The sequence below is a fragment of the Mauremys reevesii genome, linkage group 9, assembly GCF_016161935.1.
Source record: "Mauremys reevesii isolate NIE-2019 linkage group 9, ASM1616193v1, whole genome shotgun sequence".
NCBI classification, from domain to species: Eukaryota; Metazoa; Chordata; order Testudines; family Geoemydidae; genus Mauremys; species Mauremys reevesii.
The window spans coordinates 42,630,346-42,655,999 of record NC_052631.1 but is presented as its reverse complement, the minus strand read 5'-3'; the positions used below and the strand labels follow the sequence as shown (position 1 = coordinate 42,655,999).

At 41.6% G+C, this 25,654-nt stretch overlaps 1 protein-coding gene across 6 annotated transcripts in view; it reads left to right on the top strand.

Annotated features, from left to right (window-relative positions):
• ST6GAL1 (ST6 beta-galactoside alpha-2,6-sialyltransferase 1) overlaps window positions 1-25,654 on the top strand; it is a 123,719-nt gene that overhangs the window by 67,132 nt on the left and 30,933 nt on the right. For all 6 annotated transcript variants that reach the window (XM_039488227.1, XM_039488221.1, XM_039488222.1 and 3 more), the window contains 2 exons: window positions 20,894-21,037; window positions 23,961-24,651. In XM_039488227.1, the coding sequence (XP_039344161.1) occupies window positions 24,003-24,651 (649 nt within the window). In that variant the 5' untranslated portion in view covers window positions 20,894-21,037; window positions 23,961-24,002. The remainder of the gene's footprint in view (window positions 1-20,893; window positions 21,038-23,960; window positions 24,652-25,654) is intronic.

Genomic DNA, 25,654 nt, shown 5'->3' with positions numbered 1-25,654 from the left:
AAATCGTTGCAGACCTTGAGAGAATTTTTCATAAATTTTGAGAAGAAAAAAAAACTTGCAAAGTTTTTCTTGTCCACCAGCTTTACTCCCCCAGAGCAAGGGGGAGGCTGGGAGGAAGTGGCTGGGAGGAAGTGGCGAGCAGCTGACTGCTTCCCCTTCTCTCCCTGACTCACTCATATCTCTCAGCTGCACTTGGCAAGAAGCTCACATCCTTTTTGGTTGGTGTTAGGCCTTGTCTGTGACTTCCTACCTGGAGGCTGGATTATTACAGCACAGTCCCCTTGAGGGCCATGCTTTCAATCCGTCAAGAAACTACAGCTAGTACAGAAAGTAGCAGCCCATGTATTAATTAAGCAGTATTTCACAGAGGTCCCATCACACTGGTGCTCTGTGCTGGCTACCAGTCAATTTCAGGATGCAGTTGAATGTTAACTTTGACATATAAAACCCTAATGATTTTGGTCCCACATACCAGAGAGATCTCAGTCCTCCCTGTGCAGTACTGTTGCTGGTCCAAGGCACTGGCATTCAGATACTGAGCAATTCAAAACTCCGAGTTCTAGTGCCCACTAAAGTCAGTCTCCTTTGACTCCGGTGGGTGGCAGACAGGGATTTACTGAGGATGGAGCTGCTGGTAAGGAGTTCCCCAGTCCCACTCTCTTGAACGTGCTACCTTTTTTGATTCATTAGGGCCCAGAGTTGGGTTTTGGAGACACTGTTCATTAGACCTGTTCTCCCAGGGAGTGAGTGGCGATGGCAAAGGGGTTATGTTGGGGATTTGCTCATGCTTAAGAAGTTTTCACTGACAGATTTTAAAATGTAAGACTTTTCAGAGATGTTTTGTATGTTTCAAGCTGTTTTTGTGGTGCTTAATGTGCTGAGGGTTTAGGTAGGTGGATAAAATAGAAATTAAATAAATAGCTTAGTCCAGTCTTTTATGCCTCTTTCTGGGTTTCTTGGGACTCATGTTGAGTCAAAACATGACTCAGTGGGTAAGATCTTCAGCTGGTGTAAACTACTGTAGTGCCATTGGTTGGAGCTAACCCAGTTTACAGCAGCTGAGAAACTGGCCCAGCAGGGATTTGTGATCATTCTCTGTTAACTGTTCAGATGCCTGTTGATGTCTGTCTGCCTTTGCAGTGCCAGGCAAGGTCATTTTCCAGCAACTCCCTTAGGGGCTTATTGAACAGAGATAGATTTGGAATGGATTTACAAAATAGTTTGGCATGACCTTAAATCTTTGTGGATCTGATTTAAGAGTGGGCATTTAAACTGTTCCATTAATGTATCTGGGTCAGCAAGTAAGCCATATCTGTTCAATTTATGTCTAATATAGATAGCTTCTGTAAGGCCAATTTTAGCCTTTTTAAGTTCAGTGCTAGGGTTTCTCTTTCTGCAAAATCTTGCTTAAATCTTTCACTGTGTTTTTTAAGGTTTCTAAATGCAAATTCATAGAATCATAGAATCATAGAATTCAAGATCAGAAGGGACCATTATGATCATCTAGTCTGACCTCCTGCAAGATGCAGGCCACATAAGCCGATCCACCCACTCCTTAGCAAGTGACCCCTGCCCCATGCTTCGGAGGAAGGCGAAAAACCTCCAGGGCCATTGCCAATCTTCCCTGGAGGAAAATTCCTTCCCGACCCCAAATATGGCGGTCAGCTGAACCCCGAGCATGTGGGCAAGACTCTCCAGCCAAACCCTCTGGAAAAGGTTATATCATACCAGGCACATAATTGACCTATTGACTAAGCCCGTTATCCTATCATACCATCCCCTCCATAAACTTATCTAGCTTAATCTTAAAGTCATGGAGGTCCTTCGCCCCACTGTTTCCCTCGGTAGACTGTTCCAGTATTGCACTCCCTGATGGTTAGAAACCTTCGTCTAATTTCAAGCCTGAATTTCCTGACTGACAGTTTATATCCGTTCGTCCTCGTGTCCACATTAGCACTGAGCTGAAATAATTCTTCTCCTTCCCTGGTATTTATCCCTCTGATATATTTAAAGAGTGTAATCATATCTCCTCTTATCCTTCTTTTGGTTAAGGAAAACAAACCGAGCTCCTCAAGTCTCCTTTCATACGAAAGGCCTTCCATTCCTCGGATCATTCTAGTGGCCCTTCTTTGTACCTGTTCTAGTTTGAATTCATCCTTCTTAAACATGGGAGACCAAAACTGCACACAATACTCCAAATGAGGTCTCACCAACGCCTTATATAACGGGACTAGCACCTCCTTATCCCTACTAGAAATACCTTGCCTAATGCAACCCAAGACCGCATTAGCTTTTTTAACGGCCACATCACATTGCCTACTCATAGTCATCTTGCGATCAACCAGGACTCCTAGGTCCTTCTCCTCCTCCGTTACTTCCAATTGGTGCATCCCCAGCTTATAACTAAAGTTCTTGTTAGACATCCCTAAATGCATAACCTTACACTTCTCACTATTGAATTTCATCTTGTTACTAATACTCCAGTTTACAAGGTCATCTAAATCTCCCTGGAGAATATCCCGATCCTCTTCCGAATTGACAATACCCCCCAACTTGGTGTCATCCGCAAACTTTATCAGCCCACTCCTACTCTTGGTTCCCAGGTCAGCAATAAATAGATTGAATAAAATCGGACCCAAAACCGAGCCTTGAGGAACTCCACTGGTAACCCTCCAACCGGACAGTTCCCCTTCAATACTACCCTCTGCAGTCTCCCCTTTAACCAGCTCCTTATCCACCTCTGGATTTTCATTTCGATCCCCATCTTTTCCAATTTAACCAGTAATTCTTCATGCGGTACCGTATCAAACGCCTTACTGAAATCCAGATATATGAGATCCACCGCATTTCCCTTGTCTAAAAAATCTGTTACTCTCTCAAAGAAGGAGATCAAGTTGGTTTGGCACGATCTACCTTTCGTAAATCCATGCTGTAATCTATCCCAGTTGCCATCGGCCTCATGCTCCGGAACCACTCTCTCTTTTAAGATTTTTTCCATGACTTTGCATACTACAGATGTTAGACTAACAGGCCTATAATTCCCTGGGTCACTTTTTTTTCCCTTCTTGAATATAGGAACTACATTAGCTAATCTCCAGTCAGTCGGTACAATCCCCGAATTTAGGGATTTATTAAAGATTATCGCTAACGGGCTAGCAATATCCCTCGCCAATTCCCTTAATATTCTAGGATGAAGATTATCCGGGCCCCCCGATTTACTTCCGTTAAGCTGTTCAAGTTTGGCTTCTACCTCAGATACCGTAATGTCTACCCCCATATCTTCATTCCCATCGGTCCCTCTATCACTATTCCTTAGCCCTTCATTAGCCTCATTAAAGACCGAGGCAAAGTATTCGTTCAGATATTGTGCCATTCCAAGATTATCCCTAATCTCCACTCCATTTAAAGTTTTAAGTGGTCCCACTTCTTCTTTCTTGGTTTTCTTCCTATTTATATGGCTAAAAAACCGTTTGCTATTGGTTTTAATCCCCTTCGCTAGGTCCATCTCCACTCGTCGCTTTGCCTTTCTCACAGCTTCCCTGCACCCTCTGACCTCAATAAGGTAGGTTTCCTTGCTGATCCCTCCCATTTTCCACTCCTGGTACGCTTTCTGCTTTTTCTTAATGACCCCTCTAAGACGCTTGCTCATCCAGCTCGGTCTAAAACTGCTACCTACGAGCCGTTTCCCCTTCTCGGGATACATGCCTCTGACAACTCCTGCAACTTCAACTTGAAGTAACCCCAGGCGTCATCTGCCCTTAGATCCCTAAATATGTTAGCCCAGTCCACTTCCCTAACTAGTCACCTTAATTTAGTAAAATTAGCCCTTTTGAAATCATACACCCTAGTCTCAGATACACTATTGATTATCCTCCCATTTATTTGGAAACGAATTAGCTCATGATCACTCGAGCCAAGGTTGTCCCCTACAACAATGTCCTCAACAAGGTCCTCGTTACTCACCAAAATCAAATCTAAAATGGCATCCCCCCTCGTCGGTTCAGCAACCACTTGATGAAGGAATTCATTAGCTATCACGTCTAGGAAAAGCTGAGCCCTATTATTATTACTAGCATTTGTTTCCCAATCTATATCCGGGAAGTTAAAGTCCCCCATGATCAAGCAGTTCCTATTAGTGTTTACCTCCTTAAAAACATTAAAGAGCTCTCTATCCGTCTCTAAGCTAGATCCTGGCGGTCTATAGCACACCTGTCATGGGATCTCACCCCCACTTTGAGCTTGTGGGTTCAAAGAGGGGACCCGCAGGTATTCTCCCCCCACCCTAACCCTTAGGGTAGGATTCCTTCTCGCTGCCACCAGTCAGGTTAACGTGTCTGACGCACGGCCTGTCCCCCAAGCTTCCCCTGGGGAACCCAGATTCAAATCCCTTGAATCTCTACACACAGGGAAGCAGCCCACTTCCCCCCTCCCTCTCCTGCTCTCTCTCTGCTTGGAGACAACTCTTGTCTCCACAGAGTGGCGCCTAGCTTCCTTCCCCTGAATCCACAGGTAAGGAACTTAACCAAGTCCTGAACTTAAAAGAGTTTATTAAAAGAATAAAAGAAAGAAGAGAAAAAATACACAATCTCTATGAATCCAAGATAGACATTCATAGGGTCTAATCTTATTAATCCCTGGAGAAATTTCTCCCTTTTCCTCAGTACAAACAATACAGGCAAAATTACGAATAATCAATGCAAACACACAGAATTGCAGACACAGGATTCTTATATGCAATTACCCAGTTCTTCTAATACTCACTAGCTTGAATAGAAGAAATTAGTTCAGAAAGATGAGCAGACTTGGTTAAGCGTCTAGACTGGTGTAGTTCCAGACGGCTAAGAACTCAGAACAAAGAACACAGAGACCCAAGTTCCCGCTCTCTGGGATTTTCAAATTCTCTTCCCTGATTGGTCCTTTGGTCAGGTGTTTCACCAGGTCTGTGTTAACCCTTTACAGGTAGACCTTAACCCTTAACTAACTACTTATGACAACACCCCAATCACTATCCCGGATGAGGCTCTGGTAGTTTTCTTCCCCAATGTGACCATTGCCCAAACAGACTCTGTATTGTCCATTGCAGCGCTAGTTATCTCATTACATTTTACCTCATTATTGATATACAGTGCTACTCCCCCACCTTTACCTTTGCATCGGTCTTTCCTAAACAGCACATACCCTTCCATACCTGTACTCCAGTCATGGCTACCGTTCCACCATGTTTCTGTTATTCCTACGATATCCGGTTTCAATTCCCGGACCAGGAGCTCCAGTTCCTCCATTTTGTTACCTAAGCTTCTCGCATTGGTGAACAAACATCCTAATTTTTCCTGTTGGGCTCCTCTCACTCTTTTCACCCAACTCGGTAGGGACACAGTACTTCCAGTATGACTTGTAGATCTAGAATCCGTCCCCCCCCCTTCCTTACACGTAACCGCCCCCCTCTGGCTATATCTGTTGTTATCTTGTTGTCCTCACTCCCAATGTGAAAATTTGGCGTGGAGAGCACTAGGACCTCTCCCGACCGTCTCCCCCCAGTGTCTAGTTTAAAGCTCTTTTAATCAGATGAGCCAGCCTCCCTCCTAGAAGTCTACTTCCTTCCCTACTTAGGTGGAGCCCATCCCTTGAGAACAGTTGTCTGTCCCCAAAAGCCTCCCAGTGCCCATACATCCCAAAGCCCTCCTTGTAACACCACTCCCTCAGCCAACTATTAATCATCACGATCCTGTCACCCCTTTGGCGCCCTTCCCTAGGGACAGGTAGAATCCCACTGAAGATCACCTGAGCCTCAATTTCCTTGAGCGTCTTACCCAACCTGGCATAGTCTCCCTTGATCCTCTCTAGTGAGAATCTAGCCGTGTCATTCGTTCCCACATGAAGGATGATCAAAGGGTTCTTACCCGCTCCTCTTAGGATCCTTTTCAACCTCAGGTCCACATCCCGTATTTTAGCACCCGGTAGACAGCACACCCTTCTGTTCTCCGGATCAAATTAAAATTAAATTTAAAATTAAAATTAAAGCATCATTTGTTATAACTTCAGCATCCTGTAATATCTTTGAAAGGCCTGGGAGTAGAACTAATGTGGAACAATATTTGCTTAAATCTATTGTCATGTCCAATTGTGTGAAGACACTGCATTAGAGTTTGACTCAACTAACATTACTTGCCAAAATGCACGTACAGTGTCTGCTACTGAAATTATTTTGGTTTCCAAGAGCCCGGCTGCCAGTTCAAGTGTTCATTGTTGAGTGGATCGATTTCAGTCAAGGTGATTTTTAAATCAAGACGATTTAAATCATGGTTTAAATTACCAAGTGGAAAGCCTCAATTCAAATAATCAATTTTAATCAACTTTTCTATTTGTTCTTCAATTATTTTCTAAAGAAAAGGGCATTTTCATTGGTTGATATAACCATTAAAATATATTGATTTAAAGCTAAATAGAGCTTTTAGACTAGATTTGGTACATCTTTTTGTTAGCCAAGAGGGTACACTATAACAATATACATTTATTTAAGAAATTGTAGAGGTCAATATTTTCAGATTCTTATTAATTATGCATTTTAGTATGTTAGAAAATTGTGAATAATATATTGCTTATTAACTGCATATTTAACTTTTTGCTTATGATTTGTGTCAAGCTGCATTAGGATAGCAACAGAAATGTAATTACCAGTAAACACAACATAACACACAAAATATATTTTTATTAAAGAAAACAAACTTAAAAGTTTTGGATAATGTTTGTAAAAATATGTTTCACATTTGCAACTAAACAATTTATTAAACAGGGATCAACTGGAGTCAGTGTATTAAACTGATTATTTCAGGTCGCCTGTGAAAATGACTGGAGCTTTAAGTTTCTACTTGAAAATGAGACAGCGGTTTCCTAAGTTGACTGTCCTTCAGACTTTTTCAACAAAGTCTGGTTCCAGGTGCTTAGCTAGTGACTTCCATCAGTTCAGTGGTGCGACTTTCTTTAAAATATCATCAACAAACATGTACAGCTCTGAAATTTATTATGGTTGGAAGGACTGAATTAGATGCCCATGTCATAACAGTATCTTCTTCTTCAACAGTTAGGCAACTAATCTTGTACTTTGGATTGAGAATGTGGCAAGAAAATGAGGTGGAGTAAGCACTTGGTTCATCCACTTCTTTACTGTCTGCCATTTAACTTTGTTATTGGGTATTTCTTCCTTCAATGTCTCTTGAAGTTCTTTTCAGATTTCAACAGCAGCAGCAATACAGTGGCAATCTGTCTGCAGTTTGTCTCAGGCTATTGAAATCGGTTTCAGTGTATTCAGCATATCTTATACATTTCTCTTTAGTCTGCTGTTGATTTGTTCCATGTATTTTGTCACAATTTTCTTCCAAAATAATCATCAGAAATGTCCAGTTCTTAATAAATAGATCACAACGGTCAAAAACTGAGTTCCATCTTACATTGTGGGGGAGAATTAATTTGGATTCTCCTCTCTTTGGTGAAACTAAAGCAAAGTGGTAGTCACAGAAATATTTTGCAATTTAGCAATATGTTCCTTATTTCCTGGAGTTGTACTTAAGTCGTTGGCTAAAAGATATATCAAATGAGCACTGAATCCATGTGTTATAAGCGTCAGGTTCCCTCCATTGTTTTCTACTAGATTTCTTCTCATCTTGTCAGCATTGTCTGTGACAAAGCTACTTACTTGACACTGACATTTTTTATTCACAGTTTTTTAATAACTTTTACTGCTGCTTCTTTTCAGTATTCTGCTGTAGGGGCATTTCCTGAGGTATCAGTTGTTTCTGTGAGATAATCTCATTTTCTGTTGTCACACAAGCACATATCACTGGATCACTGTGTGCATTGCTTTACCATCAAATCTCAGATTAGCAAATTTCCTATAAATGTTTTTTGCACAGTCAATTTTCTTCTCATATACTGCATCCAGGAACCTTCCAACAATGTCTGCTCTGTTGAATGGAGTGCAGCCTGGTCATAATGATTGAACCATGTCAATTAAATGTTCATTCTGAACAAGATGAAAGGGAGAATTTGTTGCATAAATGAACCAAGTAATCTTTTAATCTGTGAAGTCTTGCTGGCATTTGCTAATCCTGATTATGAACTCATCCATGGGTTTATTGGAAAAAGAAGAAAGCTTCTTTTTTTTTTTTTTTTTTTTTGGATATAGGTAATTTACTGTCTGACGTATGTTTAGTTGCAAACTGCTGGTGGTACCAACAGATGACTGAAGTTGTAGACATTGCAGATGACGGATGTTCATAACCCCTTATGACTAAACTGGACCCTGAAACAAAATGATATAAAAAGTCACTCTCACTGAATATTACTGAGTGCACTGCTTTAGAAAAAATGAGATTGTAAATGGAAGATTATTCCTACAGCTGTTTGTACCATTGTTTAAATCATATAATTTATTTTAAACCCAGTTTATAGGGGAAAAAATTAATAAATCATAAGGATTATCTAAATCTGTGTAAATCCTTATTTCTGACAATATACCAAACAGCTTGAAAAAATTACATGTTAAAATTCACAAATGCCTATTAAAACTAGACTTTTAAACAGGAAATCTTCACCTAGGATGTTTGCATCTTGGCAGGGGGTTATACTAGATGACCCTTGCGGTCCCTCCTAACCCTGTGGTTCTATGATTCCATGCTTCCATGGTTCTATTGAGCAATAAAAACAAATCATTTTGGAAATCCAACAGTAACTCTAAAAAAGTAATTGATAAATACTCCCACAACAAACTAATATGTCAATTATATTTTGAACACAAACATTTTGAAATTCCAAAGAAAGTACCCACCCAAAACATAAATTTATGGCAATAATCTAAGTAATCATCTACTAGCATAATAAGACATGGTAGGCAGTCTATAAAAATGTTGCAAAAGTAAGTTTAATCACCAGTTCATCCATGTTTTCACTTGGCACATGTTCATGTTTTTACCCAGAGTACAGGAATTTCTTGAAAAAGTTCCCAAATAGGGTCTTTTTTATTACTTGTTTTCTCTAGTTCCTAGATGTTGAGATCAACACTAGAAGGCTGCTCTCTAAAGAGTGTTGCTCCTTCTTCCTACAGTGTCCTCTTGCTTTGACAAGGCCCCCACCACCATGTCGATCAGCCCCCACCCCAGGCTAGCCTCCCCCAGAGCACCGGGAGGGTGGGCAGGCAGCGTGGCCCCAGCCCTGGAGCGCTGCAAGGGCGAGTAGCACAACCCCAGCCTTGGAGCACCAAGAGGGCAGGTAGAAACCCCAGAACATCAGGAGGGTGGGCGGCGCGCAGCTGCAGTCTCCCCAGACCCATATCAATGGGAGAATGGGTGGTGCACGGCAGGCAGAGTGGGAAGCAGGAGGTGGGGCTCTGGGAGCGGAGCATGAGCAGGACCTCGCCTGGCTGTTTGGGGAGGCACAGCTTTCCACAGCCTATGGTACCTGCTGCCCATGTTGCACACTGCTCCTTCTCCCTTGTTACTTAACTCTCCATTCCTCCACACACAAAAACTCCGTTTCTGCTGTAACCCACATGCATTTTGCACTGTAGTATTTTATTTGTTTAGAGACAGAGAGGGAAGCAGTTGAGAAAGTGATGGATTTTTGTTTTTATCTCTATCTGTGTGCACATGGAAGAACACAGGCCATTTATTTGAAGTTCCCAGAACCATCCAGAAGCATGGGCTGGTAGTTATTGGGCAGATCAGTATTTTTCCATGAGCCAAAAAGTTATTTTCCATGGTGGGTGAAGTCATAAATATTCATAATTTGAGAACTGAGCCAATCAGTGCTCAGGCAGAGGGATGCTATAAAATAGGAGTGAGATCACCCAGGTGGGCTGAGTGGATGATCCTGATGAGATGCACCCTATTCATTGACTAATGTTCCCATGTATGGCTTTATTTAATATGGATCCATGCATATCTACTTCATTTGGTTTTTCAGTTACAATCCTATATGTAATTCACCTTGTTGTTGCTCAGGAATTTTTTGTACAGTAACTCCCAACTTTCACATATTATTCACTTCAATTTTTATTTTACCAGTTAGGGCAAATGGTGTATGGCCCATAGGAGGTACTGATTTGTCTGCCCTACTATATATTATGTTCAGACATACTGGGGTTTGGAAGACATCTCAACATAGTTCATATTATTATACTTCATTTTTTCTCCTTTTTCATATTGAAAAGGATAAGATATAACTAATTATTAAATGTTATCTTCTATTCTCTTTTTTCTTCTCTTCAGTGACTGACTTCTTGTCCAGATAAGATGTAGTAGTGTATGTGTGGTTAAGCTATTGATATTTTAGGCTGAAAATTGTTTAACACTAGCTGTAATGTATTTTCAACAAGTCCTTCTCATGACTATCTAGCACAGTGTTTCTCAGACTGGGGTCGCCGCTTGTGTAGGGAAAGCCCCTGGCGGGCCAGGCCAGTTTGTTTACCTGCCCCGTCCTCAGGTCCGGCCAATCGCGGCTCCCACTGGTCGCGGTTCGCCACTGCAGGCCAATGGGAGCCGCTGGAAGCGGCGGCCAGTATGTTCCTAGGTCCGCGCCACTTCCAGCAGCTCATATTGGCCCAGAGCGGCGAACTGCGGCCAGTGGGAGCCACGATCGGCTGGACCTGTGGACAGGGCAGGTAAACAAACTGGCCTGGCCCGCAAGGGGGTTTCCCTACACAAGCAGTGACCCCAGTTTGAGAAACACTGATCTAGCACATATCCATACCAATCCTTCTTTAATATAAAAACACCTTCACAATGATATTATTTGCTTGGTTCATTTTTTCCTGTTTGCTTAGTCTGGGTGTGCTGAACATCTCATGATGTAACGATTCCCCTTATTTTCTAAACCAGTGGATTAGAGAGAAGAAGATTGCTTCTTCCCCTACTTTTTAACAAATAGAAGTGAAAGTTATATTAAGGCTTTTTAGGGAATAAACACTTGAAAAGACATGCCTAAATGAAGACACAGTCCTTTATTTACAGGAGTGTTTTAATAAAAAAGAGCAGGCAGAAGCACCCCAGGTTTAAAACCCCAGGTTTTTAGTAACAGACAGTTTATATACCCCTTATTTTGTAAACCAGTGGATCAGAGAGAAGTTTTTTCTTCCCCCACTTTTTAACAAATAGAGGTGAAAGGCTTGTAAAGGAATAAACACTTCCGTGCTCAGCTGCTCGCACAATTGTCTCTGTGCAGGCTTGATCCAAAAGGCTCTAGCCAACCGAGCATTGGTCCCTGCCAAACCACCCCTTTGAACTTTCTTATTACATACAACGTACCTGTGCCTCGTCTCTGTACAGACCGGAGTCTCAAACAAATCATGGCCCAGCGGTCTGGCCTCGTGTTTCTCCACTGTATTGTTCCTGCGGGTACAGGCATCGTTAGCTATTCCTGTCTCCCCGCACCCATGACCCGTCTCAAACACTGTTTGCCACAACAGCATGTTTGTTTCTTCAGGGCCCATAGCAGCGACCGTATAACATCTCTTCATGAGAAGCTTGACTGCTGGTGTTGGCCAGGGCCTTCGAGGTGCAGCCATCTTTAATCATCAGACCCGTTTAAATAGAAGCTCCTCCTTACTTAGGGAGGGAGGGTGCATGATACTCTTAGCCAATAGTTTAGGGCTGTCATTGTAAGGAGTTTCTAATCATAAAACCATGATGCATGCAATTGTGCGCGCGACTGTGCGTGGAATCATCAAGCACTGCCTGAGAGAGAAACAAAATGAGAATTGTCCTGGGTGTGCCATAGATGCCCCCGGTCAGAGGCATCATGCCTGCGTGTACTGGTCTTTAGATGATGTGAATTGTAAAATTAAAGAAATTAGTGGTAGTTTGTGTATGGAGCGTGTGTTAAATATCATCATCTCACTGGGATACGTGCTGCAGTGCCTCTGTTTAACCCAGGAACATTTAGCTCTAGGGGCAGAATTGGTGGACAAAGTGACAGAGGCCAAGATTGCAAATAGCGTTTTAGATGAAATCATCAAACCAACAGATAAATGTTTAATGCAAAATGTTAAACATCTTCTTCGTTCAGCAAATTACAAAATCTTGCTAAGAAAAAACACTATCAGTTAGAGCGTGTTTTGAAAACAAAACAGGCTGTGTTGTAAAATAAAATGTCGGTTGAAAATAACTGTGTAAAGCGTGTTTTTATGGAGTTCAAGGGGTGTGGGGTTTGTCAAAAGGGCGGTAGGTTGCCCCCGTAGTATACGTGCAGTTAGGTTACAGTTTGTCAACAACAAAAAAAGGTATATCAACGGCCTGTTCCTCTAACAAAGGCCCAACCACCTCACCCAGCCCTGGTGTTTGTACATGAGGGTTATAGCTCCCTATGGACCGTTGCAAAGCAGCCCCAGAACCCCTCTTAAATCATACCATCTTTCGCTTCGGCTGTACGTTTTCATTTTCCACCCCAAGGCCCTCTGCATTAGGACTTAATCATAGCCCCTCTGATTTCAACAATGTCTCAGGTCTCTCATCTACTGTTTCATATTATTTAATGCTGTACATCAGCTAGGGTTACAGTTTGCATAAAAGTGTTTTATAAAAACAAAACAAAATATATTCTCTAGGGGCTTAGACAAGGTAATAATCAACAATATTGTAACTATTGCTTTGCAGTCCTTGCTACAATGTATCTTTTAGCTTGTTTTTGTTAATATTTCTGATAGACCGTAAGATGGGGGAGATAATACCTCATAAAGTGAAGAAAGTGCTTTCAAATAATAAACGCTTGCCCATGCTAAAGCATAACAACTTACACAGACAGGCTGCCTAAAAAAACATTTCACTAAAAGAGTTATCAACATGCCCCCTAAAATTCAGGACAGCTTTCTTACCCCCATGGCCTGATCTCTGTGGCTCTGGCTTTTTTTAAAAAAATTGTTTGTCCTTGGTTTAGATTATAAAAAAACATTAAAAAAAGAAGAAGAAAAAAGGGGAAGGGTGGGAGGAGAAAAGTGTGTGTGTGGGGGGGAGAGCGGGGGTGAGGAAGGCTCCATATCTCTGGTAAAAAACAGCTAACTTTTTTTACATAAGCTATTTTTTTCTTGTGTTTTTTGTATGAATCCAAACTTTAAAAAGCAATCTTGGTTTTTTTTTATTAAAACACACATGTAAATTCCCCTCAATTGCCAGTTTTCTTATTCTTACCCAGTTGTTGTTTTGGTACTTTAAAAACACAATTTTTACAAGAACAGACTAGTATCTTAAGCCTTTTTAATTCACTAAACTTCTACAAAATATCCTTAAGAGGGGCCTTGCTTTGTTACAGCTCAGGCAATACTGCTTTTTCATAATAAACTTAAAAAAAATCATATTTCAAATATATGGGGAGGAAAATAAACTTCTCTCTAATCCCCTGGATTACAAAATAAGGGGGGTATAAACTAGTTGTTACTAAGGTTCTGTGGTTTTCACTCTGGTGTGTTTTGTGCATGCTCTCTTTTTTTAAATTGAAAAACGCATGTTTGTTGCAAAAGCCTGCTGTCCTTACTAAAAAATGACCAGTGCTAGCCTAAACCTAGGGAAAAACTTTTATAAACAGGCTTTCTGTGTTTTTAAGCCTGGGTTGCTTCTGCGGACTTACATGTTATTGAAACACCTATGCCTAAGGGGCTAAATGAATGTATGGGTCTTCAGGTAGGCTTGTCTTTTCAAGTGTTTATTCCTTTCCAAGCCTTTCACCTCTCTTTGTTAAAAAGTGGGAAAAGAAACAAACTTCTTCTCTCTAATCCAATGGTTAACTTTAACATGTGTTTGTTAAAAAGCAGGTAAAGAAGCAAACTCCTTCTCTGTGATCCACTGACTCACAGAGGCTGCTTTGCTAACAGGAGTTTTGCTGCAGCTTCACATTGTGCTTACTAAAAAATAACCCATGTTAGTCTAAAACCTAGGAGAAAAACTTTTAAAAATTGTATGTTACTAAAAGCTTATGGTTTTAACTTTTATAAAAACTCCTCTGTAAAAAGGCTACATGCGGCCAGTGGGAGCCGCGATCGGCCGTACCTATATCTTTTTTCTTTTATGAATAAACCTTTAGATTTTAGATTCTAAAGGATTGGCAACAGCGTGATTTCTGGGTAAGATCTGATTTGTATATTGACCTGGGTCTGGGGCTTGATTCTTTGGGATTGAGAGAACCTTTTTCTTTTATTGGGGTGTTGGTTTTCATAACCATTCATCCCCCAGGACGAGTGGCACTGGTGGTGATACTGGGAAACTGGAGTGTCTAAGGGAATTGTTTGTGTGACTTGTGATTAGCCAGTGAGGTGAGACCAAAGTCCCCTTTGTCTGGCTGGTTTGGTTTGCCTTAGTGGTGGAAGAACCCCAGCCTTGGGCCGTAACTGCCCTGTTTAAGCAATTTATCCTGAATTGGCACTCTCAGTTGGGTCCTGCCAGAACCGCATCATCACACCTACACTGGTATTGAGTACTATTATACACATGTATTTAATGCTTAAGCAAAGTAATATAGAAAACGGTTATACAAACTTCTATTTTTTATTTTACAATGCATCTTAATCAATATATTTTTTGAGCCTTTAGGGTCAGGAGCTGGCATGTAAGAAGTTTTATAATCCATTTTACGAACCTTGCTACACAGCGATCGACCAATATTGGCTGCCACCTCATTTGACAGGCCTACCAGCAAGGCCACCGGGTCAGATGTCTCTGCAACCTCCCTAATCATTTTAACAACTTCGGTTATAGTTTCAGTGGTTATGTTAAGCTTTTTCAGTTTGTAGCCTTCGGCTATAATTATATTTAGAAGCTGGGCCACAGTCAAGAAATACATGTTTGCTGATGATGTTTTAAAGAAAGTCACACCAGTGAACTGGTGGAAGTCACTTAAGCACTTGGATTCAGAGACTGTTGAAGTGATAATCTCACTTTTAACAGCAGTAGCTTCTTCTGCCGGTGTAGAAAGAATATTTTCTTCCTTTGGACTAACTCATTCCAAATTGAGAAATCGTTTGGGACCTGAAAAAGCAGGAAAGCTTGTTTTTCTTTTCTGGATTATGAATAAACAGGAAAATGAAGGTGAAGACACTGAGTTAGCTGCCCCAGAAGCCAATATTTTAAGTTTCTTGTGTTGACCTGGCTGTTGATTTTTTTTAATATTTCATTTAACTATTTTAGTTAAAAGCAATTTTAACAAAAACAAACCTGATTTGAAAAAACTTGAATGTTTAACTAAATTCAAAAATTCATATGCTTGTTTTGTTAAAATATTATATGTTTGCTGTTGAAGAAAAAAATTCAAAATACATAACGTTGTTTTAGCTAAATAAAACAACTTAAATATCTGTCTAGTGATGTTCTCCTCCTAATACAGCATGGCATGACAATCCTCCAAATATTAGTGATTAACCTGTTGAACTGGAGATAATTCACCTCCCAGTGACTTCATAAATATCTGCTTCAATTACCTTTGGTAAATGAAATAACCAAACAATCATTCATTTTCTGATATAGCTGTAAAACTAATCTGAAAAGTTTTCAAAATAAATCACTTAAAATGTATAGTGTGTACCTTCTAAAAATGAAACCTATATCTAATCTCTGAGTTGTGAAGAATATGTATTAAGGTTATAACAGCTAATGACAATGGGGAGAGATTGCTCAATGGTTTAAGCATTGGCCTGTTAAACCCAGGGTTATGAGCTCAATCCTTGAGGAGGCAACTTAGGGATCTGGGGCAAAAATCAGTACTTGGTCACTGCTAGTGAAGGCAGGGGGCTGGACTCAATGACCTTTTCAGGTCCCTTCCAGTTCTAGGAGATAGGTATATCTCCTGTTGTTATTATTACTTTTATGTAGAAATCCATGATAAAATCAATTCTTCCTGACTAGTAATTTAAATCAATTTGATTTAAATCAAATCCACTCTGCATGTGTGCATGCATCAAAAGACATAATCTGGCTCAAGTTTTCTGAACAGATCCATACCTAGCATCAAAGTAGTGTTCATCAAGTCGACTTTTGTGTCAATTTCTATTGTTCCATTTCATTATTTTAGCTGAAACAGAGGGAATTAGATTTTTCTCCAAGTTAGTATGAGGCAAGAATAACAACTCTTAAATCAACCCCAAAAGGTTCCACACGAATGATCTGTAAAAGTCTGGATACTGAAATATGGAAATATTGTTGTTGTGTGCAGATTAATGACAATTGGCACAAGATTTATTGATAACACCTCATAATTGGACAGGTGCTGAGGGGCGATAGAATATTATTTAATGTTCCATTACAATAAATAATGGAACATTACATTACAAAGTGGCTTATAAACAAGGCAGAAAAAAAATCTCCTCTGGGAGTACAAGCAGCATGCGGAATTTGAGGTGGATTGACTTTGGGTTTGGCAAAGAGATGATGGTATTAAAACAAAAGCAAAGCATAACTACCCAAGTGGGTAGTTTGCCAGTGTGCTGAGGCTAACAAACACCAGTTTTGTGTGAAATGCCATGGGATCACTAATGATCACAACCAGTTAGGACCTCTGTTTTATGCCTCATCTGTAAGACAGAAGTGTGTAGCACAGTGCCCCTCACAAAGTCTATGGGCATTGGTTCAGAGCTGATTGGGAGGAAAGAACATTCCTTATTGAATTACCAATGCCCAGTCCTGCTGTATCTGAGAGTTTTTGTTTTGTTTTGTTGTACAAGTACTTAGTACGCCTGAATCTGATTAGTTTTTGAGATCTGATAAAATCACAGCCTGGGATGGTGTAACTGTAGGCTATTTGCACACTTTGCATCAAACTTGCATTCGTCTTTCCTAATTTTATTTTCAGTCTCTCTGGGGACATCAGTTTGTATGTGCAAGTGGAGGTTTTTGCTTACACAGATAGATGTATCTACAAATAGAGTTTGTACAGTTAGAGAGGCCAAATGAAAACACAGCTCACTTTGGGCCAAATCTTCAGCTAGTGTATATCAACTTAGCTCCATTGACTTCATGTGTTCCTTTGAACCTGAAGTGGTTGTAAAGAAGGTACTAGCTATCCTTTGGAAACCATGGACCTGATTCTCTTCTCAACTAGTCTCCAATCCTGAAAAAGACTTGAGCATGTGTTTAACTTCAAGCACCTAAGTAGTTGGGCAAGAAGCAGCACAGCTTATTAGTCTGGATAAAACCTGACCATTACCACCAAGCAGACTTGAGCTCCTGGTTACAGCCAGCTCAGGTTTAACCTGTCCAGGTGGGATATTGTGCAGGTGGCTGATGTCAAATGCTTAGAAAGATTCATAGACTGTTCTGGAGGATCCTCAAAATATATGGCCGCTTGTATAGCAGTACCTGCTGCCATGTTTTGGGTCTTTCAGTGGCATTTCTGGAAATGTTGTCACATCAAGTTTGCTACAAAGCTGTGGATCTATAGAACCACACTTATCCCAACTCAATTGTATGGCAGTGAAATATGGTCACCGAGGAAGGCTGTTGAACACCAGTTCGTTGTTTCTGATCAGGGCTGCCCAGAGGATTCAGGGGGCCTGGGGTCTTCGGCAGGGGGCCCCTGCCACCGAATTGCCGCCAAAGACCTGGCACTTCAGTGGCGGGTCCCAGGGCGGAAGGACCCCCCACTGCCGAATTGCCGCCAAAGACCTGGCACTTCAGCGGCGGGTCCCAGGGCGGAAGGACCCCCCGCTGCCGAATTGCCGCCAAAGACCCGGAGCGGAAGAAGCTTCGGGGGCCCGGGCCCTGCAAGAGTTTTCCGGGGCCCCTGGAGCGAGTGAAGGACCCCGCTCCAGGGGCCCCGAAAAACTCTCGTGGGGACCCCTGCAGGGCCCAAGGTCTGGGGCAAAGAATGTTTACCAAGGAATGTCTCTATATGGCTGGCAATCATGTGGTTACCAAAAGCTGCAGTGGTATGATAAGATCACCAGTGATAGTCTGGCTGAATATTCGATTTAAGGAACAATGTAAGGCCCCTAGCTAAGGTATACTTTGTGTAAAACTGTTGTGAGAAGAGAACTGGGTTCCTCCTTTCAGTGTAGTAGTTCTGAAGGGACATGCCTGTGACTGTTTACCAGGGACATATTGATGAAGCTACTGTTCCATCTTTTCTTTACATTAATGCATTGTGTTAAGAGTGTGTGACATGGCAGTTACTTTGGCTGTTGCCATGACACTTGTTGGTAAATCGTATAGTCAATTGCTTGACCCCAGTTTTTCATTTTTTGCAAAGTAATAACCAATGTCAGTCAGACTGCCTGCTAAAAGGCAATAATAGTACAGTACAGGAAAAAATGGGTTCAGTAGAATACCAATTTCCAGAGAGCAATCTCATGCAGTGTTGTTGAATTCACCTTAGGAAGAAGGCTTGTTTCAAAGTTATACCCTTAAAGCTATCCTTTTTATACCCAACCAGTTTAAAAGTAATAAAATACTGTATGGACCATCTGAGGCTAGATTTATCCAATAATCTTTCTGCCTTGTTTTTCTGATACCATGATGTGCCCCTTATCTCTTTGTTTTGAACACATACATTCCAGATACTGTGGGCATGAAGGCACTTCCTAGGCTTGTAAATAAGAACATAAGAATGGCCATGCGGGTTCAGACCAATAGTCCATCTAGCCCAGTATCCTGTCTTCCAACAATGACCAATGCCAGGTGCTTCAGAGGGTATGAATAGAACAGGTAATCATCAATTGATCCATCCCCTGTCACTCATTCCCAGTTTCTGGCAAACAGAAGGTAGGGACACTTCAGAGCATGGTTCTTTTTTGAACCATGTTATAGTCTTGGCCTTCATCCTCTGGCAAAGAGTTCCACAAGTTGACTGTGTGTTGTGTAAAGAAATAATTCCTTTAGTTTGTTTTAAAGCTGCTGCCTATTAATTTCATTTGGTGACCCTTGGTTCTTGTGTTATGAGAAGGAGACATAGCATGGCCTATTGGACTGAGCACATGACTGAAAGTCAGGTATTCTTGAGCCTCGATTATTTAGGTGATGTTTGGCAAGTCTCTTCACTTTTCTTTCTCAATTTCCTGTATGTATGTATGTTTGAAAGCAGGTTTCTGGCTGGATAAGAATAGAAACAGGAATCTCAAGTTCCTCTTTTGGAAAACTGCGTCTAGTCTGCAGACATAGACTAGTACTATTGGACAAATGACCTTTTATTTTCTTCCACTAGTTCCTATTAGCATGTACCATAGCTATTAATTGAACTCATTTCCCAATCCTGTGTCTTGGAATTGATTCTGCATTAAACACACATTTCTTTATTTCAGTAACGCTAATGCAAACCAATTAAATTCAGAATGTTTAAAATTAATACCTATGCTTAATTGTACATGAAAATGCAGGATTTATACATTTGGGACTAGATCTTCAGATGGTATACGCTGTTCATTGTCTTTACACAGCTATCCTGATCTACAGCGGCTGAGGATCTGGGCCATAAGTAGGAAATTGGGTGCACTTTGTGGTCACTTTTTGAAATTAAGACTCCTCACAGATATCTGACACAGCTTGTTACAGATGTTAGTTGAATGTTTACAAAGAGCAAAAGCAAAACTCTTGCTTTTAAAGTTTGGCAAAAAAAAAAGGGGTGGAAGGTGAGGGGTAAAGCTGATATATTGAATGCAAAGTTCCCTTCCAGAGCACCCATGTACTGTTGATGTAAACTTCTGAGAATAGAGCTGAGGAAGTGCTGACACAACTTCCTTTAACTCTTTCAAGCAACTAATTTATAAAAAAAAACCCTAGTTTAATGTACAACTGTCAATAAAGGCAAATACCATTATGTCCTATTGAAGCACATTATAACAAACACTTGTGATTAAAATTTCCTTAATTAAAATGGGGACATGTTTGAATTTTAACAACTGATTCTGTGGGTTGAATGCATGTGTGTTATAAATCTGCCTATTTGCACTCTCTTTTGATGTTATCTGACTATTGACACTAAAAGAAGTTTTAATAATTTAGACCCCTATCCTGCAAACAATTACAAGTGTACCTCATTCATGTGCATAGTTTTGCTGACTTCAGTGTTAACGTAAAGTTAAGCATGTGTGTAACTTTTTGCAGGGTCATAATGGTTGGTAAAGTCTCCCCCTCTCTTTCACTGCATCTCCTTCCATCACTGGACTTATAATGGTTTCCTTCCTCCACATCCTTTTTGAAAACAGGAAATAATCTATTTTAGGCTAGTGTTTGCGTAGCACTCAGTGCCATGGGGCCCTCGTCTAATGGGGCCTCTGGATGATACTTGAATGCAAAATACTGTAGTGCTATTGTGAAAAGCAATACTAAGCCTGTCCAGCAGATAAAACTCTTCATGTGTGTTTGGTGGTGTGGCTTTTGTGCTGAAGGAATAAGACAAGAAGAACACTTTATTTTGCAGAACCTATGGTAAGATATTTGCAGAGCAAAAAGTGACTAGTCAGAAGACAGAGCATCTAAAACTCAGGAGAAACTCACAAAGACACTGTTTAACTAGATGATTCTAAAAATAACATAATGTATTCACTTTAAATTTGCCAAAAACATACTGCTCTCTAAGGGATTAAAATAACACCAGGGGACTCTGTAATATCGTTGCTAGCCAGGCTGCAGACAGAACATGCAAACTGCTAGGTGGCTCTAAATTTTGGTGTGAGACTCTCTAGGTTTTTTTTAAGCCGAGAAAGATGTTTTGCTTTGTCACAGGCAAAGTTTGAACAATTCCTGCTCATTTCAATAGACGTTTGAGCTCTTGGAAGGGTTTTACTTGATTAACATTTTTTTGCTGCTGGCGGTAGCCAGGTCTGGCTATCAGAATTCTCTCTGCAAGACTCCAACACATACCTAAGAAAATCCTTGTTGGTGCCCTGTGCCATTTGGTATTTCTCTAATAAAGTTCTCTTTTTTTGCAGGTGGCTTGTGACCTTTATTAGAAATCTGCTCATCACTCTGACATGTTGGATTTGTAAGAGAACACAGCTTCTCACTCTCTGATAACCTGCAGATACTTAAAAATGAGCAGCGGTTGCTCTAACTCAAGTATTAGACAACAACAGGTAACAAATACATTAGCAGTTCAAATGCTACAGAGGAGACTTTGTGTTGAAGTCTAATAATAGATTTCATTGTCTTTATTGGGATAACAATCTTTTAGTCGGTCAACATTTGGACAGTGCTTTGAGGATGTAGAGTGCTAGACAGTGGTTAAGTGTTAAGTTCCTGTTGATTTTAGTGGATCCCAGGATCAGCTTTATATGAACTTGAGTAGTCTTCACTCACATGAGGCCTGCTGACTTCAATGGGACTGCTCCTGTTGCTAGGGCTATGTCTACACTAGAAATGCTATAGCAGCAGAGCTGCAGCAGTGTAGTGTAGACACTTACTAGAGTAACAGAAGGGATTCTTCTGTCACTGTCAGGGCCGGCTCTAGACCCCAGCGTGCCAGGCGCGCGCTTGGGGCGGCATGCCGCCGGGAGGGCGGCAGGCGGCTCCGGTGAACCTCCCGCAGGCGTGCCTGCGAAGGGTCTGGTCGTCCGGCAGCTCTGGTGAACCTGCTGCAGGCATGCCTGCGGAGGGTCCGCTGGTCCTGCGGCTCGGGTGGACCTCCCGCAGGCACGCCTGCGGATGCTCCACCGGAGCCGCGGGAGCAGCGGACCCTCCACAGGCACGTCTGCAGGAGGTCCACCGGAGCCGCGGGACTGACGACCGCGAGAGCGCCCCCCGCGGCGCGCCGCCCTGCTTGGGGCGGCGCAATTGCTAGAGCCGCCCCTGGTCACTGTAGTAAACTCCACCTCTCCAAGAGGCGGTAGCTAGGCCTGCAGAAGAATTCTTCCATTGATCTAGTGATGTCTACACCAGCACTTAAGTCATCTTAATTACATTGCACGGGGTGTGAAAACCCTAAAGGATGTAGTTAAGCCACCTAACTCTGAAAGGTAGACCAGCCCTAACACAAACACAAGGAAACGTTTGCATATTTGGGCCCTAGTTTTTCATGGCTCAGTCTGTACCATCACCTGCCTTTTAAGTGGTTCCATTTCTTTCTCTGAGAGTTCATGGATGATAGAAATAGAAGACAAATGGTACTTTATATGGTCAGACATCTGTGCTTATGAATGAATGGCTGGAACTTGAGGATACTGGGTTTGTTCAGTCAGAAGTATAAGACTGGCTCCAAGAGGTCAAAATTCGATTGCCTGTATTTCAGGTGCTGAACCTATTCACACTAGCATAGATGGAGCCTGTACCCTATACCCTGTACCTTGCTGGTGTGCACTAAAGGTTTTCTAGTGTGCTTTATTGTAGTACTGTTTCAAACAATACTATGTTAAAGTGCATTAAGAAGAGAGTACTCATTATAATATATACTACTGTAATAAGTAATATAGCTCATTATGATGTATACAAAACTAATTACAGTAAACCCTGAACTCCACCTGATTTTGGACATTTACATAGAACTCAAAAATTGCTAAAAATAAACCCTGAACAATTAAATTAATACATCCCAAAGAACAGAAGCCCTGCCTATGGCTCTGGGCCAGAAAAATTACTTCCAGCACCGATCCCAAGTAACAGGTACTGTGCCTATGATTGCTAGTTCCCCACCAACTCCTGTGCACTTCTGGAGTGGGAAACCATTCCCGTGTTGGATTGCAAGGTGGCCAGACTACTCTCCTCACCCTGAGAGACAGAAACAGATATGTAGGGTGCAGGGAGCAAGTGTCCAGCTCCTCTGCACAGCAGTTCCAATTCCCTGTTCTTGGCCCCATCACACTACTCGAGCATCTGCCCTCTCTTTGCCGCTCTCATATCCTGAGGGCAGGTGTACACTAAAAAGTTAATTTGACCTGTCTATGTCGCTCAGAGGTGTGAAAAACCTACACCCCTGAGTGACTTACTTAAGCTGACCTAACCCTAGTGTAGACAGCACTAGGTCGATGGACAAATTCTTCCATCAACTTTGCTATCGCCTCTTGGAGAGGTGGATAGATTAATGTGATAGGAGAAGCCCTCCTGTCCAGACACAATGCACTGCTGTAAATGCCACAGCTACTTTTAGACTGCCAGCATATCTTCATTTACACCTGTCCCATTGTGTTCCCCTGGGCTTTGAACAGAGATTGAATAATGAACTGACCTCTGTGCTTTCCTGCTCTTGATTTTCTGCCTCTTCATCACAACACTCTAGCAGCAGAATGTCTTTCCCCTAAACAACAAACTCTCCATCTCCTCCATGCAGCTGCTGAAATTATTTTCTGCTGTAGGTGCGGTGTTCTGCATTTGTTGGAGCGTTGTGCTGCAGAAAGCTTCTTCGCTTCCCCCAGATATTCTGTATTGTACCCTAAATTAATATCAAACCAAGAGCATTTTGAGAATAAAACAATTAAAAAAACAAAACACTAATGTAGACTCATTGGCTCCAGACAGCTGTTTAACGACATTACACGTTGGGAGTGCCGTTAGTCACTTACAGATTTGCAGAAGTTTCCTATGAGCTCACTAAGGTTTCAGTGTACCTATTTTGAAACTCACATGATGTTTATAAAATTTGCATTTTCCACAGTGTCCTTTAAACAAGCTTTGTTACTGAAACAGTAGTTTCAGACCACAGGCAAGAACCAGGGACAGATTCAGGCAGGGAGCCTTGACCTGGTGATGTTGTTTCAGACATTAAATATCTATTAAAAAATAGCAAAGTGGGGATTTTCACCCAAGCTGGCATGAAAGTTCTGCACCCATACACTCTGGAGAAGGAAAAATATAGAATTGGGGCTGAGGGAGGTCACCCATATAACTCAAATAAGGAGCATGGGCCTGGGTTGATATTGAATTTAGGACCTCATCCAAGCCCAGTAAAGTCTTTCCATTGATGCTAGTGGCTTTAGATCAGGCCTTTAGATGGATGAGAAGTCTGGAAAAAATTTCTAGTTCCCCCACTGCTTCTTTTGATTAGTTGTTTCTTGCCCTCTTTTTCAGGCCCAGTATCGTTAATCACCTCATCCTGATGCACCATACATTATGGTTCACATCAATCTATTTAAAAAATTGATGTGTGGAATCTTGTTATTGTTTGTGATTCTGACTGTTTGTTTCTGGAGGGAAACAAGAAAAGGCTACTACATTCCCTTCAAAACAGAAAGCAAAAGTTTTCAGAATCCCAGAGCTCTGGGAAAAGGAGATGTACTTACATCCCGTCTTCTTTCAAGCAAAGCTGTCAATGAGAAGGGCCAGTTATCTGCTGCTTTGCTGGTCAAACTGGATAAAGTAAATGGCATCATCTCTTCAACCCCTCCAGGAAACAATGCAGTGGCAAAGTCCAAGAAATCATTGCTCTCTGTGAATGTCTGGAATGAGGACAGTTCATCAAAGAATCTCATACCCAGGCTGCAAAAGGTCAAAAACAATTACCTGTCCATGAACAAGTACAATGTGACTTACAAAGGGCAAAGGAATACGGCCAAACTCAGTCCAGAGAAACTGCTGTGCCAGCTCCGGGACAGAGTGAATGTGACAATGATCCATGGGTCAGACGGTCCATTCAATACCTCTGAATGGCAGATGTATCTACCAAGAAAAAACCTCAGCCAAGAAGTCGGCCACTTCCGTCAATGCGCTGTCGTGTCCTCAGCAGGATCTCTGAAGTCCTCGCATCTGGGACCAGAGATAGGTTAGTGTTACTCTGTTAGGATAAAACGATATCATCTGGCTTTGTAACTCTGAGGTTGGAACAATCCACCATCGCACTTGATTTATCCATAGGACTTTCTCCATTTAAAATTAATCTGAGAATTCACAAAGACACTTGCACCAACGTGAAATATTCAGTTAAGATTCTTATTGATTGCAGGTGTGTGTGGTGGAGAGCAGAGAGAATAAGTTGGTACCCTTAGTACACATTTCAAATGTGTACATTAATCTTTAACACTTGAAAACACAATTGGTTTAATTGAACTAAGTGTGGGCCAGGATTAGCGCAAGATCCATGCTGATTTCTGCACCCATACAATATGATGGAGACCCCCTGTGGTAGAATTCCCACTGTAAGGGAAGGGTTGCAGTGGTACGAAGCAGCTGCAGTCTCCACTCTGGGGACCTCTAGGGAGCCGGTGTCCCCTAAAGAGAGAGGGTAGGGCAAGCTAGGAACAGGAGATGGCCATGGCAGCTGCAGGAAGCACTATAGTGATACTGATATAACTCCCCGGGTGAACACTCAGATTCCCATTTGAGTGCCTTTGTTTGGTTTAACTTATGTCACTTTGGAAGGAGTTTAAGCTAAACTGGTGGTGTGGGGGAGAAAGCCACTCTTAAATGGGAATGGGTATCTATATGGGGTAGTTATGCTGGTATCACTGTATCAGTTTAACTGTACTGATAGGATTATACCAGTATAACTGATAAAACTTTCCCATATAGACAAGCACTTTGGCTCTGGAGAAGGAAGGAGGAGAGGAGGAGGCAATGTTTCCTAGTGGGTAGATCAGTGGCCTATCACTCAGGAGACCTGATTTCTATTCCTGGTTCTAATATTGGCCTGCCAGGTTACTTTGGGCGTGTCACTTTGCTGCTCTGTGCCTCAGTTTCCCATCTGTAAAATAGGAGTAATGACACAGTTTTCCATTTTAAAGTGCTTTTAGATCTACTGATGAAAAAATCTATAGAAGAGTTTAGGT